At 32.9% G+C, this 16,695-nt stretch overlaps 1 protein-coding gene across 1 annotated transcript; it reads right to left on the reverse strand.

Annotated features, from left to right (window-relative positions):
• Nucleotides 1-190: 190 nt before the first annotated feature.
• On the reverse strand, nucleotides 191-16,368 carry LOC124373107 (heparan sulfate 2-O-sulfotransferase 1-like; the record flags this gene model as incomplete). Its single annotated transcript, XM_046831500.1, is given in 7 exon segments — nucleotides 191-349; nucleotides 3,692-3,789; nucleotides 5,252-5,390; nucleotides 7,140-7,225; nucleotides 9,377-9,484; nucleotides 9,487-9,626; nucleotides 15,846-16,368. Coding segments are annotated over 7 exon segments (860 nt in total), but the record flags the coding sequence as incomplete, so codon positions are not given.
• Between the last annotated feature and the right edge of the window lie 327 nt (nucleotides 16,369-16,695).

Genomic DNA, 16,695 nt, shown 5'->3' on the forward strand with positions numbered 1-16,695 from the left:
AAAGGAAAGCAATGATCAACAACTATAGAAATTGTCTGTAAAACAGATTACAAATTTTCATACCGAGTTCAACCATATGAAGTTGTAAGTACTAAGATATTTTGAAAAAACAAAACACTGTACTGAGAATCCCATTGCAAAAAGCCTAACTGGGTTTGTAGTCAGAACTTATCCTAGAACGGTAACATACTGGACTGGAAGTGTTGCAAGGCTCCATGGGAAAAAGGACGGCAGAGCAGATTCCAGGATGGCGATAAAGTCCGTGAGCTCCTCTGTTACCCCCACTATGAGGTAGTGAGCAAGCAGATTCCGCTTGGCTTGCTCCAGTGCCCAGTTGCTGCCGTGCACCCTTCACATCAAAAACTGCCGTTCACTTTTCATCTTTACATATATTTTACATTTAAGGCCCAACTTTACTGGTAGCCATCTTACTTTTAACCCCATAAGACCACTGTTATTACCTCAAACATTTTACCCCTCATTTTTAATTATAGAATAATGGGAGATGGCTAATTTACAAGATTTTATTAATATGAATCCATTATGCTTTTTAGTTTTCTTGATATTTTATTAGTTATTCAGTAAAATATCCCAGTAGTTTTTTGAACTTTATTGTGGGGATATTAAAAAATTATAAACTTTAAAAGACAAACTAAACAGCATTTGGATCTTTATTAATATAATCTCCAAAATAAGATATCAAGAATTGTATTATCTTTAAACACATTTTGTGCAATGGACAAAGTCAATATTATATTGCATAATAACAATAGCAATAACAATAACAATCAAGAATCTAATAATAAATATAATAGTGAACAATACCATACACAAGTCTGTAACAGTAACAATAATTAAAATAACAATAAAACATATAACTAACATAACATACAAAGATACACATAATTAAAATCATAAATAAAATAATATAAATGTATTATGAAAAAAGTGAGAAAAAGCAATATAATTAAAAACTTATATCACTAGTAATGACAGGCCAAACATTCTTATAAAGAATAAAATACTTTTTGCTTCAACCAGTTTTCTATTACTACTTTAAACCTATGTAATTAAATTGCATTACCAAGCTTTTTCAGGAACTTAATAAAAAGCTTAATTTTCATGAATATGTGGCTGCTTTTTACACTTTTCTAATTTGACTGAGACTATATCAAGCACATTATTTTTCCTGCTGTTATGACTATGAATATCTTGTATGGTTGTAAAATTAGATAGTGATTCTTTAACATTTACAAGACAAATATTTATATACATGTTAGGAACGGTCATTATACAGTATTAAGTTCTCTAAATAGTTGCACATACATATCCCTTTTATGAACATTCTTAATAGTTCAAAATCCCTTTTTTGTCATGTAAAGACTGATTTAGTGCTGCTACAGTTGTCCCCACAAAGTTATTCCATAATTTAGATGAGAGTGAAAGAAAGTACAATAAGCTGTCACAAGCATATTTATTAACATGTTTTCTTAGTTTGCATAAAAAAAAAATAACTCTAGATAATTTTTTGTATAATTGTTGAATAGGAGTCGCAACTTAATCTACTATCAAAGTAATATCCCCAATAACTTAAAATCTTTATATAATGTATGATATAAAAAAAATATTATTCTTTCACTTTTTTATCATATAATAGTTTAAACCATTCTAAAGCTCTTTTTAACGCATGATTTTCATCTTGGATACGTTTATCTAGACTTTTATTATAATTTATAATTGTGGTATCATTTGCATACAATACTGATGGACAAGGCACATTAAATGCAAAATCACTAATCACAATTACAAATCACTGTAATTACAAATAGAAAAGATCCAAGAACAGATCTCTGTGGTACACCATTTACAGTATTTTCTAAATCAAACTTATCTGTGTGCTGGAATGACATTTGTTTCCTATCCTTCAAATAGGATGTGAACAGGTCAAGCATGGCATATATATTCAAATGCCTAAGTCAAATCAATCAGTACATCAGATGATGTCAATTTGTTTTCAAAGTTCGTCAAAATTGTGTTCACACATCTTCAGTTACTTGTACAGTATTTCTGCCTGGTATAAAACCAAATTGCTCCCCACAGAAAAGGCCATTTTTGTAAAAAAAAGGTGTCAAGTTTAATTTAAATACATGATTCTATAATTTTTACTAAAAATCTGTATAAGAGAGATTGGTCTCTAGCTAGATGGACTTAGTTTATCCATAAATCAATAGTAGACTTACATCTTCCATAAATAAATAGTAGAACTAGCATAAAATGGAATTGTTCTTGACTGAGGTACATCACATTTTGGGCCCCACATGATGTTCTCTGCTAGTTTAGTTGGATCATCCTAACCATATCATCTAGTTAGGGAGGTTAAAGAACTTTCACAGGCCCAAACCAGGTGACAAAGCTTCTGACCTACTCCTGCAAGAACACTCCATTGTTGCTTTAAAGACATGCTTCAAGAAAACATTTATAGAATTTCTTCTCAATCCCAGATCCTTCAGGAATTTGTGTAAAGATTCTGCAGGAAGACCAAGTGCTCCAACTTCTACTACAAGCAACATTTAGAACCATTGTACCAGCTGATTAGAGTATAATTAAGTTTGTATTCATGTTGAGTTTGGATATTAATAGTGTCCTAAGGTATTGTTAGTTCAACCAAAATCAAATTTTATAGCTCATCCTGCTGTAAAATCAAGACATAAAATTTAAATGCTACTTCTGGTGGAAAATTTGTTGTGAAACTTACCAGAAATCATCAGAATCTTCCACCTTATTGCTCTTATTGCTCTTATTGACTAGTAATGAACTAGCTAAACTGAATGCTTTCAGAATAATGCCCAGAGATGTCATGGCACAATGTGTAACACTCATTATGGTGCCGCTGTACACAGCCTGCCAGAAAATGTGGAGCAGATGTCTCGCTCTGACAGACTCCATCTCCCTGAGATTACTTGGATTGGGAAATGTACACTTAAGTGCATTCGCATAGAAATTAAATAGCTCAGAAAACCAAGTAACCAGACAAAACCTTCTCCATTATCCTTGGAGGCATTATCCGTTCTCCAAACATAACCTAAACATGTTGCATAGCAGCTTCTGAGTATTAACAACTGCCTTTATTTCTTTTTCTTCACCTAATAAGGGTTCATATTTCTTAACTCAGTCTTCTTCCTTACCTGTGCCAAGCTCTATCCATCCCTGTGTTGACTGATAACCTGTATAAATCTACCTTTAACCGTGACCTATTTTTGTAAAGGATGTAGATCCATTCGGGATAAACAAAGTTCCCTCATGCACAATAATGTCTTAAGAAAATGTCAAAAGGCAAATTACTTACCAAATATCTGCAAAATCCATAATGCACTAGCGAAACAAACATTTTCAGTCTGTGACAAAGCAACGGGAAGTGGGAGCAACTGAGTATCTGATATCATGCAACACTCAGGCTGTCATCGTGACTGCCAAATAATCTCATACACAAATCTCATGGCCAAACTTAGGCTAGAATCAGCACAGACCCATCATTTAGATCATAAATCTTGTCCTGCCTTTAATCAATAATATCAAATAATTACAGACTAAAAGATATTCTATAAATGAAATGTTCTATATACATTTAACATACTTAAAACTAACTACAAAAATTACAAAAATGAACAGTACAATCAAAACAATAACGTACCAACACTCAGCTGCATGGCCACAGAGGAAAGGTATCTGTAGCCACATGTTGTCTGGGTTACAGTCATCATGATGCTTTTTGACACACTCATCAAATGTCTGCAACATGACAAATTCAACTGTAATTCTAAATCCAATGCATAACAACTAGTGTGCTTATAACTTATTATCATTCAGCTTGATTGTTTGTGAAATTTGTTGAGCATCACTAACAGGGAATGTGACGACTATATTTATTCTTTAACCCCTAAACATGATTTAACATTCAGATGTACCTCCCACCTGCCTTGATAAAAACTGTCAGTGTGAGGGTTTCTTTCATGAGACAGCAGATAAAACTGTTCATGTACACCATACGATCATGTTTTAATACGTGGACAAAACCTCTGTGAGTTGAGGGCCAAAATGAGCGATTCTACGTATGTGATTAACACTACGTTGTTAACAACATACTGAGAGACATGACCTAAAACTGCTTTTTTGTGGGGTTTACTCAAAAACCAAAAGGTGGAAAATTGTAAAATTTTGCATTTTAACTAGTCTTGGTAGGTACAAGTCCCATACAAAAATAAATAAATAAATAAAAATCGTTAAACCTGAGAGGTCAAGGCCCAACATTATTTTTTCATTGGTTGATTTGAAATGGAATGACCCTACTCCTTGTGTCCAGACAGTGTATCGACCCTGTGACAATCCGTTCAGGAAGAGGAGATTCTTTCCTTGTACCGTGCTGTTTGTCAGATGAGGACAACCTCAATGAGTCTGGGCATTCCTTTATTCCTCTAATGTATAATTATTTACCCTTCTTCCACATGTATAAATAGATTTTATGTATAGTAGTAATAACAACAACAAAAATACCCTTTAAAAAAGTTTTGTAAATATGATAGTACTTTGGTTTTATTTGAAACGATAATGAGTTAAATGTACAACATTTATTTGTAAGAGAGCATTTTTTACTGTCCTATTACAATTTCTTTGTTTAAAGTTTGTTTTTGACAATGGAAGGACTGTACAGGAAACAGGATTTTTCGGACATTTGCCGTTGTTCAGTGACACACAAAAAATCGGTAACACTATGTTTCAAGATCTGCAATCTGATCTCTTCTTCAGGTAAATAACTAACCAAAGACATAATTAAAATCTAGGTTAAAATAAACAAATACCAGACCTTTTTGACATGCTACAAATTTGGTAGAGGTATGTGGGTGATACCTTTTTTGGTTTTTCCTCTTGGAGACACTGAATTGAATGAGTTTTTTGAAACACATTAATAGTATTTCTCCTTCCATCCGCCTCACAATGGAAGTAGAAGTCCAAAACAAGCTTCCTTTTTTTGGATGTGTACGTATTAAAAGACAGGGATGTCCTTACAACTACTGGTATTATTTTAATTATGTGTTAGGTTAGTTATTTACTTGAAAAAAAGATCAAACTGCAGATCTGGAAACGTAGTGTTACTAATTTTTTTGTATCACTGAACGATGGCAAATGCTAGGAATAATCCTATTACAATTTAATACAAATATATCGATGATTTGTAATAAAAAACTGTACTTACCATCTTGTCACCATGTCTACTACGGAGGAGGTGAGGTCGGTAATTATCACCGTACCGTAGAAAGTAGTAATACGAGACCAACCTGTCCAGAGGTTTGCGCAGAATATTTATATAGATGGGTTTCTGCGTTACACCAAACCTGCAAATAAAAGGAATAATACAACTTTGAATCTCTCAGCTAACTACTTTTAGTTGTAAAAATCTCAAAATACAACTGAGAATTAAATATTTCTATGATGTTTCTTTCATTATTTCCCTGATTCTGTTGGTACAACCTAACATTGATCTCTGAAAGACCAGCTGACACATACTCAGTCACAGTTAGTCTATGACAGGGCACATTATATTGTCACCAGATGTACACTGGTTGGGACTGACAGACAGGTGTCACCAGAGCGTGACGCATTACTCCATCAATGGCAGTAAACGTGTTACAACTACTAGTGCAGCTTATACAAAAATAGTTAAATGGTGATTTCCTTTTTTATGAGGTAAAGAGCCTAAATTTCTGCACTTAGTCCTGAAAGGACATTTGTGCCTCCCTCCCTTATTTTTAACCCTCTAATCTGAGCCTGCAGGAACCAATAAGATTTGAGGGTGATTGGTGTGTCTGAATACACTGTTGCCAGAAATTACTTATCAGTATCAACATCTGTTGCAATAACCGAACATCATCTGTTGTTACCGTAAACAAATATGCATAACTTTGATTTCATTCATCTATTTTTCAGGCAGTACGTAAAAATAGCTACGTCATAGCGGGAATAGATGGTAGTCAGCAGTGATATAGCATCTCTGTCTGAATTGTCATTGAACTATTTCATGCAAGTTACACTAGTACTCTGGTTTTAAAAACCCATATTTTGGTACAGATATTGTTGCCATTAAACAGACTATATAAACTTTGGGTTTTTTTCTGAAGTATTGCCTAAAAGTGGTTAATTTGCAATAGCACATTTAGCTTTCTATCTAAAACTTATTATTTTATACTATTACATCTTTTCCTTTCTCAATTTTGTATCCTTTTATAGAAGTATTTTGTAAAATGATACTTAAATAATAAGCCGTTCAAATTTCCCATAAAACTAATTGCCGCTATACTTATAAAAGTAGAAAATTTGAGTAAATCTTAGATATTTATTTAAATACATTTCTGAGTATATAAAAATATAGAACTTGAGTAGTGAATTATCATGCATATAATTATTAATTTAGCTTATTGTATTATACAAATATTTTGTTTATTTATTTTAAAGGCTCTTCCGTCATTGATTGATAAAAATCAAATTAGAAAAGAGCAATGCTTTTAACATGAGAAAATATACAAAAAACATAGAATATGTTTTCTCAAAAGTTGAAAAGATACAGTAAATATTTTTTTATTTGCTTTTGATGATAAATTATTGAAAGCAAAATTAACAAAAACTTGTAATATTGTTAAAAAAGATTATACAAAAATACTTGTGTAAAAAGCAGATAAGTGCAAATGTACTTAGGATAATTAAAATCTCGACAATAACAATAAAATTAACTTTGATTTTGAATTACACAGTTATTATTGTAGAGGAATGTCTAGGAACTGGAAAAAATGTGTACTGTCAAAAGTTTGTTTCTAATTGCCTTTGCTTTTCATATGTTACTTTATTTATCTTCATTATGTGCTTCCAGTTAAAATAAAATTCTTCCATGCCATACATAATCCCATTTATTAATATCCATTTCTTTAATTCCTGGATATTTTAATACATTTTAGAAGTTGATTACATAACTTTATATCATTATAAATAAAAATTGTCTTTTAAACAAGGACCAGCTTGTGTTATGTGTTTACTACTTAGAACTAGTGTAATTTAGACTATTTAAAACATATTTCACAGCGAGAACTTACTTTCCGAAGTCTATGAAGCTGACATGTCCATGATAAAGGCCCGGTTTCTTGGCAGTCCACTGTGTAAGATTTCGCACAAATCTTGCCTGAAATAAACAAAATTTAATTTAATTAGGTTTATTCATTTTAAATATTTCTCTAGTTTTATTCTTAATCTGGACCTACTATTAATTTAGATTTGTGGATATCAGTGTTTTGTTCTGTTCATTTGAATCTGAGCTGAAACGGGCTTATGCCACACTCTGTATACTACTGAAAGTGACTCCTGAGCTTAATCAAAATCACATGTAAATCAAAGACTGATCAGGACTGAATGTTGATTCAATTACACTCAATTTAAAATATCTTTGTTCCATCTTTATAAACAAAACATTGCAAAGCAATAGAGTAAAACAAAAGCATAAATCCTTACACCTAACTTACATTTAACCTAATCTTATTCAATTAATTACCATTTTAAACCATCTCTCTTGTGTTAGAATTCTGATTAAGGAACTCCTCCATTGAAAAATAGTGATACTACATTAAATGTATTTTTAAACGTGTATGTATTTTAAGCTTGAAATAATAAACATTTTTCTGATTTTATTGAATTAGGTGATTATCATTTTTGTCCAGTACAAAAACTTCTTGGTGTTGAAATTGTATTTATCAATTTTTAATTTAAATAGGGTATTGTACTTTGTGCTATTGTTAGATATTGAAGAGCCATGAAGGTGCATGTTGATCAAGTAAATACAAAACTACAATAGTAAAAATTTCAATTTCTAGAAAAAATATGTTTTAGATAAAGATGGTTAGAATATGTTTACCTTTTGGATTCTGTTATAGTTCTTATTGCTCTTTATTGCTGTGGCAGTTTTTTGTGTAATTTTTTTCTTTTTTTTGTACCATTGCATTAATTTTGCAGTGCACCTGTAAAGTGAGTATTTTGATCCCAGTGGAACTCAAAAACCCAACCTTTATGTTTAAGCAATCAAGGACCATTTGAACATTTTCAGTTAAATTTCAGGGAGGTGAGGTGATCACCTTGAATCCACGAGAATGCCACTGCCACATTCAAAAGGTAATAATCAAATTATCGATTTTTAATGAATTTTTATAGTTAAAGTATTACAAACGTAAATATAATAATAAAAAAGCCAAACTGAGGGTCTTTGGTTTTCCATACCTTTCAAATAACATATTGAACAAACTCACCACTACCGAAAAAACCAAACCCAGTATTCTCATAGCATTCTGTGCGATTACAAAAAAAAACCCTGACATCCTGAACTAAACTTTTTTAAATTATGTTGTAAATTCAGTAAAATTAAAACAAGTGAGTTATATTGAATAAGAAAATAACCCTCATTTAATTTATAGATTTAAGATATGTCAGGAAAGTCCAAGGAGATAAGAAAGATTTATTGAATGCTTGAGAAGAAGTAATAATTAAATTTAAAGATTTGAGGAGTGTCAGAGAAGTTCCTGCTAGTAAAAAGATCAACTGAAAGCTCAAGAGGTAATAACAAATTGATTTACAGATTTGTGAGATGCTCAGAGAGTACCTGTAGGTAGGATATACTCATTTAATACTCAGCAGGAAGTACAAAAAAGTTTGACCACTAATGAATTTTGTTTTTTTGTTTTTTTTATGTACATCTAACAACATCTTTAGTAATTCTATTATACTTGTTTCATTTTGTGTCTCGTAACAGATCATAAATTAATATTGATTTTTTTATTACATCAGGCATAATAATCAGTTTTTTAATTGGTAGGAATTAAATAAACTCATTTTTTTTAATACAAAAGTAAAGAGTATTTTAAAAAAATAAACTGTGCAGAATGGGGTCTAATGGGGTCTGCCTAAATGTTGACAGAGCTGGCATCTGATTTGTTGGTGGAATGACTCGCGTAAGAGTGGGGTGAATGATGTAACGCTAAAATACAGTTAATACACGGTAGACGCTTGACAAAGAAGGAACTGCCTCTGCTACTCATTACGAACTTGGGGGACCAGGCGGAGATGGGCCCAGGATTTACATGGTCAAGGCTCACCAAACTACTACTTTATTATGAACAATATTAATGACTTTTGAAATTGAATCACAGATTTTTTTAAACCATTTAAAGTTTTAAAACAACTTTAATTTAATTTGCAAGTGAACAAACGATTATTCTTTTATTTCTCCTGGCTAAATTCAAATGCAAAATTAATGAAAACAATAAAAATGTGTATATCCTGCACTAACCTGATCAGCCAGTGACATAACATGTTGGTTGGCTGTAACATTGAGGTGAAGAACATTAAACATGTTCCGTTTACAGATGTCGTAAGCCACATTGACGAAGCTGGTTGAAACCGGTTTTTTGGCACTCTGTTGTAGATGATGATCATGTCTCTCTCTGGATGAGCATTTCTACGTTGTTCCGCCAGAGAGCTGCTAAGGGCTGAACTCTTGATATTACTGTTCACCTGAATTAGCCTTTCTACTGTTTGTTCTGAAAGGGAAAACAAAAAACCATGTAATGTTTCAATACAAATTTTGAAATACTGAGAATGATGAGTTTAGTTCCAGTTCACCTTCCTCTTAGTGTGGCGTCTGAAATCTAGCGAACTAGAAAAAATTTCAAAACAAGTCTGAAATCTGTACAGACTTTGACCCCTGGAATCTCGAGTCATGTTCGTACGAAGAGATCCTAAAAATGTCGTCCTAGGTTTTTGAATGAACTATTTCAGTAGTTTTAAATTGTTACTTGTCTATAGAAAAAGTTTAAGGTTTTGTGGCATCTCGTATAATGGAATTTGACTTAAAACTCTGTAACTGCTGGCCATTTTTTCTTAAAATGCTAAGTATGGTTTAATGGTTTTTTTTTACAATCTAAAGATATTATTAAGGTTGTACAGAAATGGCCAAATTATTAGACTCAAACTTATTTTTTTCTTGTTTTCTTTAGTAAATTACAATTTAACATTGTATTTGTGGTTTTTTTATTTATATTGCCAGTAACACGTAAACATGTTTCGTTGTTTGTTTCTGTGTAGGTTGGCTACTGAATGAACTAACTGCCTTCGGTTCCCTACAATATAAATATTTGACATCAGCTGGACTGTGTTGTTTTACTCATTCTAGTGTAACAAACTGTTGTATAGTGTTTATAAGCTATTTTATCCGCATTTTTTTTAGTGTTTAGTAATTCTCACGCTGCCACACACTCAACTCCTGGAACTTGGAGTCCTGCTTGTCTGGAGATATCCAAAAAAAAGTCAACGACAAAGAAACTCAAAACAAACTCTATACATCGTTTCGTCATTAGAGACCCCTACACTACAAAATATAAAAATATAGTGTAATCTAGGTGAATACCCACCATAACTACATTTTGGGTATTACTCAAAATATTAACAAAGTTTCAAAGATTATTATATTATTAACAAATATTCAAATATCAAGAAAAGGGAACTGAATCTGTGAAGTATTTTCATTTTGAAGTTATGGGTAAGAAATGTGACCACTCACCCAGGAAAATGGAATGGCTACTGTAAAGGTTCTTTTAGATTAACAATGGTACTCTTAACGTCAGATTGCATCAAGATCATTGTATCACAAACATCTGTGGGTAGAATTAAACAAAACTTTTTTTATATAATGACAATTTGGGAGGAAATTGCATAGGAAACTGCGGTAGGGAGAGATTCTTAGTGAAAGGATGACCAGAAAATTAACAAATCTATCCATTAAACAAAAAGAGCACTAGCAAAGATCTTTGCAACCAAGTAGAGGATTTTGGTGTGCATTCCACCATGAAGTTTTTGAATAATAAAGGACTAAAAGCATACAGGCCGAGAAGGAAACAAAAAATCACTCCATCCATGGTCAAAAAGACACTTAAGTGGGCCAAAGATATTCTGTTAACTTAAAATCATTGGTCAAAGGTAAGTTAAATTTTACTGTACTAAATGAAAATAAATAAATTTACATGATAGGCCTAATGTTGTTATGATACGTTAAAAAAACTTAGAAAAATACCTTGGCTTTAGGCTGCACCATACGCTTTTGGAAAATAACAATTTATAACCATACTTTTAACCATTTTATTGTTGCAGGTATGCTTCTCAGATGAATTGATAATTCAAGTAAGTGAGAAGAGTTAGGATTCTGTAAGATGACGGCCTGGAGAAGAGTATCACCTAGACTGTGTCAAACACCCTGTGAAGCACCCAACTTCTGTTGTAGTGTGGGATCCTAAGTTAATAGAAGGAACAAGCAGGTTGTATATGTTTGAAAATACAATGAACTGGCAAAGTCGTAATTTACGACTCATTTTTTCTCGCTGTGAGTAAGGACTTATGTATTTTATCATTTGTTTTTTTGCCATTAAAAACTACTCCACGTCCAACTCCCGCAACTGAGATTAGCACCCTGAACCACACGCCATCCCAACTTGATGTTTTTCATGTGCCGATAGCTCACTTAGGCCACCCGCTGTTCGATTCAACTGGATTGTATGCCAGTTCTAGGGTTCAATATTCTGAAAACAGTTGATATTTCAAACACAATGGTGGGTTTATTTTCATGCATTATGGAGCTACTTGTTACCAAACTAAAACCATTAAAAAATATCTGGCCAAAGAAGAAATATGTTCCAGGCCTCTCCTGGAAACAGTCCAAACATGAACCCTATAGAAAGGCTATGGACGATAGTAAAATAAAGAATAGAGCAAAAAAAAAAAAACAACAAAGAGAGAACTTATATTGACCCTAATTCAAGTGTTGACCATGACGATGAAATCAATTTATATTATAAAAAATCTTGTTGCGAGCAGACTAAAATTACTGAAGAAAAACAAAGGATTGTTAACTGAGTATTAATATACAAATATAATGTGAATTATTATTGTTATTATTTATTTCCATTTCCATGGTAATACCATTTTGATAATGTTAACAAGAAAAACTTTTAAAAAAATGTTGATTAGTAAAAATTAAAAATGTGACAACAATTTAATTATACATCTAAAAGAAATAACCAACAATAATCAATATTTTACCAAGATAACATTTACAAGAATGACATCAAAATTATAACGATGCTACTGCAGCAAAATAGTTTATCTAATGAAGTCAAAATGTTCAATCAGTCGAAGACTCAAGAACTAGGAGTATTGATTAAAATGAATCACGCTGAAAGGTCTGTAATCAGTACTTAAGTATTATCCAGAGGCCACTGTTTTTGTTCCACTCATCGGGAACCAAAATAATCTTCCGATGAGGAAACCATCCATCTTCAGATGTTCTTTTACTAGTACTTTCCTTGTTTCATAATGAATCGAAAAATACCTGATGAGTCATACTACTGTCACCAAAATGTCTCTAAATAGGCCTAGACAAGCAAGCCTTCAGTAGGCCTAGCACCACAAAGCACCTGTCACGTTTGAAAAATTAATTATTTTTTTACTTTCTATTTTCTATTGATTGTTGTGTGCTAATTAATTTATAATTTCATCATGAATTATCTTTGCCTCTGGGATTTACCTCAAACTGAGGGGGAAAGTTTTTTATTAGCAGAATACATATGGAGTAATACATGAGGAGTAATACATCGGGAGTAGCAGCAACTGGTGGCGATGCATTCAACTCAATTCTCACTGACATTGTTTCCTTTTGGGAGGCATATTACGATAACCGTTCCTTGTAATTACTTGTAAATTTCAAAATAGGTTGAATAAAGTCTGTTCTTTTTAATACTGTAATTTATTTTGGTACCCGATAAGGAAAGCTCATCCAAAAATAGTGGCCTCTGGATAATACCAAAGTACGCTGTAATCTAGATGTCAGGGTGACATTCCATACAACACTGAGTCCATCAGAGAAGTATATAGCGCTACTGACCTCGTTACCCAGTCAAAGAATTGTAATATATAAAAAAACTATATGAATAAATTCATCTTTTAGTAGGCTACCTTGAGTATAGTCATTTGACACCATTGTAATTTAATAATAATGCCTTGTAAAACATAAATAACACAAAGTGGTTTTTATTTTTCTATTTAATAGTACTGGTAACTAAAGAGAAAATATTCAAAATGGGTTATTGGGTCTGGTACACTTATACAAGAATATTCTGATTCCGTCAACTTCCACTAAAGTGTTAATTAAGGATGGATCCTCCTACGAGGGTTACCACAGACCAGTGACTCATAAGTGTATACCGGACTGTAAAAGTCTCTAACATCAGGCACAGGAATCGAACCCACAACTCCCAAGGGCAACTCCCGTATTAGAGAGTAGCCCACTAGACTACACAGCCATCCTTACTTGATGTCTTGGGTGTGCAGGTAGCTCGCTTACGATTTTGCTCCAGTAGTACTCACTCACTTATCACTTTAGCAGCTCTAAAGTGACATTAAAATGAGTAACAATTGTAACTCGTAGCCCTTATAGAGTTCATACAAACGTACATGTTTAGTATTTAAACTTTAACTCAAAATATAATAATTTTAAAGGGCAGAGTACAATAAGCGGACTCAGTTTTTATATCGCTTATTAAAATCATCAATACTTTATATATCGAATAGCAGAACTATCGATCGTTAACATACCTAAAATAGGAAATTAAAGTCACATATCACAAATTTAAAAAAAATAGCTTAAACAATATATTACGTAATGTCATAAATAATAAAGGAACCATAAACCATTAATCAAATGATAAAATTAAGACAGGTGAAAGGAAAAATGTAACTGAAACAATAAAGAAAACGTAATGACAAAACAAATATCTTGAAACCGAGAACAACATGTTAAATACAGTAATCTTTTAGTGTTATTTTTTAAAGTTAGGTAAAGAACAAATTGTGTTTGAAATATGAAAATATGTACACAGTGGGTGTAGATGATATAGTTAGTATACTGTTCGAATTAATTACTATTGGTTGATTATATCAATGGGTATAATAATTCAACATTGTTTAATAATTTTGATGTAAAAAAATGGGGCCACTTATTGTACTCTACCCTTTTAAAGACCTACAGGGTGTGGTAGATAAGTAATGAGTCTAGTAAAACAAATTTATTGATCCGATTTGTACAAAACGTTAATATTCTTCAAAGTACTCGCCTTGGGCGTTGACACAACGTTGCCAGCGCGTTTTCCAAGCTTCATAGGCCCCACTGTAGTCCGTTGGAGTTATCCCAGTTAGTGCCTTCGTGACAGCACGTTGGATGTTCGGAATATCGTTGAAACGATGACCCTTCAGGCATCTTTTTACCTTCGGAAATAGGAAGAAATCAGGAGGACTTATGTCAGGGCTGTATGGTGGCTGTGGCAGAACTTCAACTCCAATTCGGGTCAAATAGGAGGTCACGAGAAACGCTGTGTGCGCCGGAGCGTTGTCGTGGTGGAGACGCCAGCGGTGAGCAAGGTCCTGTTGCTTCCGTTTGACGGCTTCGTGCAATCGCTGAAGGACTTCTTTGTAGAATTCAGCATTAATAGTTTTCCCCTGAGGGACAAACTTTTTGTGAATTAACCCCTGCTTGTCGAAAAACACAATCAGCATTGTCTTGACGCGGGACTTTGACATTTTTGCCTTCTTCGGCCGCGGTCCAGATCGTTCCATGTCTTCAACGGATTCCCTCTCGTTTTTAAATTCATTAAACCACCGGAACACTTGAGCTCTTGATAGGGCGTACTCTTTGTAGGCCTCCGTAATCATAGCAAAAGTTTCTGAAGCAGTTTTGCCCAAGCGAAAGCAAAATTTGATTGCATACCGCTGTTCTATCAAGCGATCATCTTCAGCGTTTTCACAAGTGTCACGGGCACACAACGTAATACGCGAAGCTCGACCCTCACTGCGGCAGAGCTACGACGCGACTGTGGACCGGTTCTACTGTTAGCTCAGATCCCCCACCACGTTACCTGCAGGTGGAGACCACACTGCGAGCGACTGGGGCACCGAGCGGCGGCCAGTCTCATTACTTATCTACCACACCCTGTACACATAGAGGATAAAATATTCTATCTTAGTTCGAGACACTACACAAATCTTGAATAATATAAGAACCTAGGGTAGGGTACGATAAGCGGACCCGGTTTTTTATATCGAAGAATATAGTCATCAGTACCTAATATTCGCATCTCAAATCCTAGACTATCAATCGATATAAAAGTACCTATAGTCCTCAATAACAATCATAATATGTTTTAAATTAAAATATGAATTTAATATTTACAGGGATCAAACAAATTATTATAACCCAAATTAGGAAAACTGAAGACGACCATATTTACTTCTCTCACAGTTACAGTTGTTTCTTTCCCACAAATTTCACATAATGGGGTTTTCGGTACGAGTCCAACATGTTGAAGCCACGAAAAAGCAACGTTGTGTAGATTTCTAAATTGACTGCCATTTTTAATAATCAGAATTACTTATGTAAAATTGAAATATTATCCTACGTGTATTATTTTAGAGTGTATACAACTGTTGATATAAATTATTTAAGTTAATATTTCAAAATAATTAATCAGTATCGATTGATTATATCGATGGTTATGATTAAGTAATATCGTTTGCCAATTTCGATATAAAAGACCCGCTTATCGTACCCTACCCCAGACCTATTTTATGAAAATAGTACTATGGGCTAGATTACAACTCTTTTTCTAATCATGTAGACTACCATATCAAAATTGTAGAGTAAATGCTTATCCTCTCACCTAATTTCCTGTGACTTTCTTCTAAAGTAACAATCTTCATTTGGAAAAATAATACTACTATGGCTGATATTAATACTACGAGAAGTATTCTAAAATTGGCAAAGCCCAAACTGCCAGTCCTTAAAAACATTTTTGTCAAGACTCTACGTTTCTCAACTCTAGGCTTACAAGGAAACTGACTAATCTATTGATAATACTGAAAACAAAACTAAATACACAGATTGCAATATTTGTGTCATATCACTTTCTTACATGAATCACTTTATGAAATGACTAACCACCGGTTTAACATTACAAGAAATAATATCTAAATCTAATAACACTACATGTCAATTTATCAATGTACTTTTCATTAACAACATGAAACTGTTCAAACATTTTCAAGAATAAATTACTGAATGACTTTGCTCGAGATAGATGGACACAACCTAAACAAACACCAAAGTACTAATAAACAGAACAGACAACACTGTTTTCAATCGCTTCATTTGTTATGTTTTGATTAAATAAACATATGTTTTATGTTGAAATCTAAACACAACGAAACAGAGGCGAGAGAAGCAATCCATGATAGCCAACACTAAGAGTAAAATCTGAACTATTGTAAAGGTATTATATGTGTTGACTTACTCTTATTCAAATATTAAAATATAAAACTAGAAATAACAATACAATTTCTAAATTTTGATTTGTTTTATTGCTATTTAAACTTCTTTTATTAATAATTTAAAACGTTTTATACGATTGTTAAGAACGTAATCTGAAAAGACTTATTACCGGTACCTCCATATAGAGCACCAAAATCGGCCAACTCCATCTAAAGAACTAAATCGGCCAAATCAAAACACAC

This window comes from Homalodisca vitripennis, unplaced genomic scaffold, assembly GCF_021130785.1.
Source record: "Homalodisca vitripennis isolate AUS2020 unplaced genomic scaffold, UT_GWSS_2.1 ScUCBcl_4832;HRSCAF=11241, whole genome shotgun sequence".
Lineage (NCBI taxonomy): Eukaryota > Metazoa > Arthropoda > Insecta > Hemiptera > Cicadellidae > Homalodisca > Homalodisca vitripennis.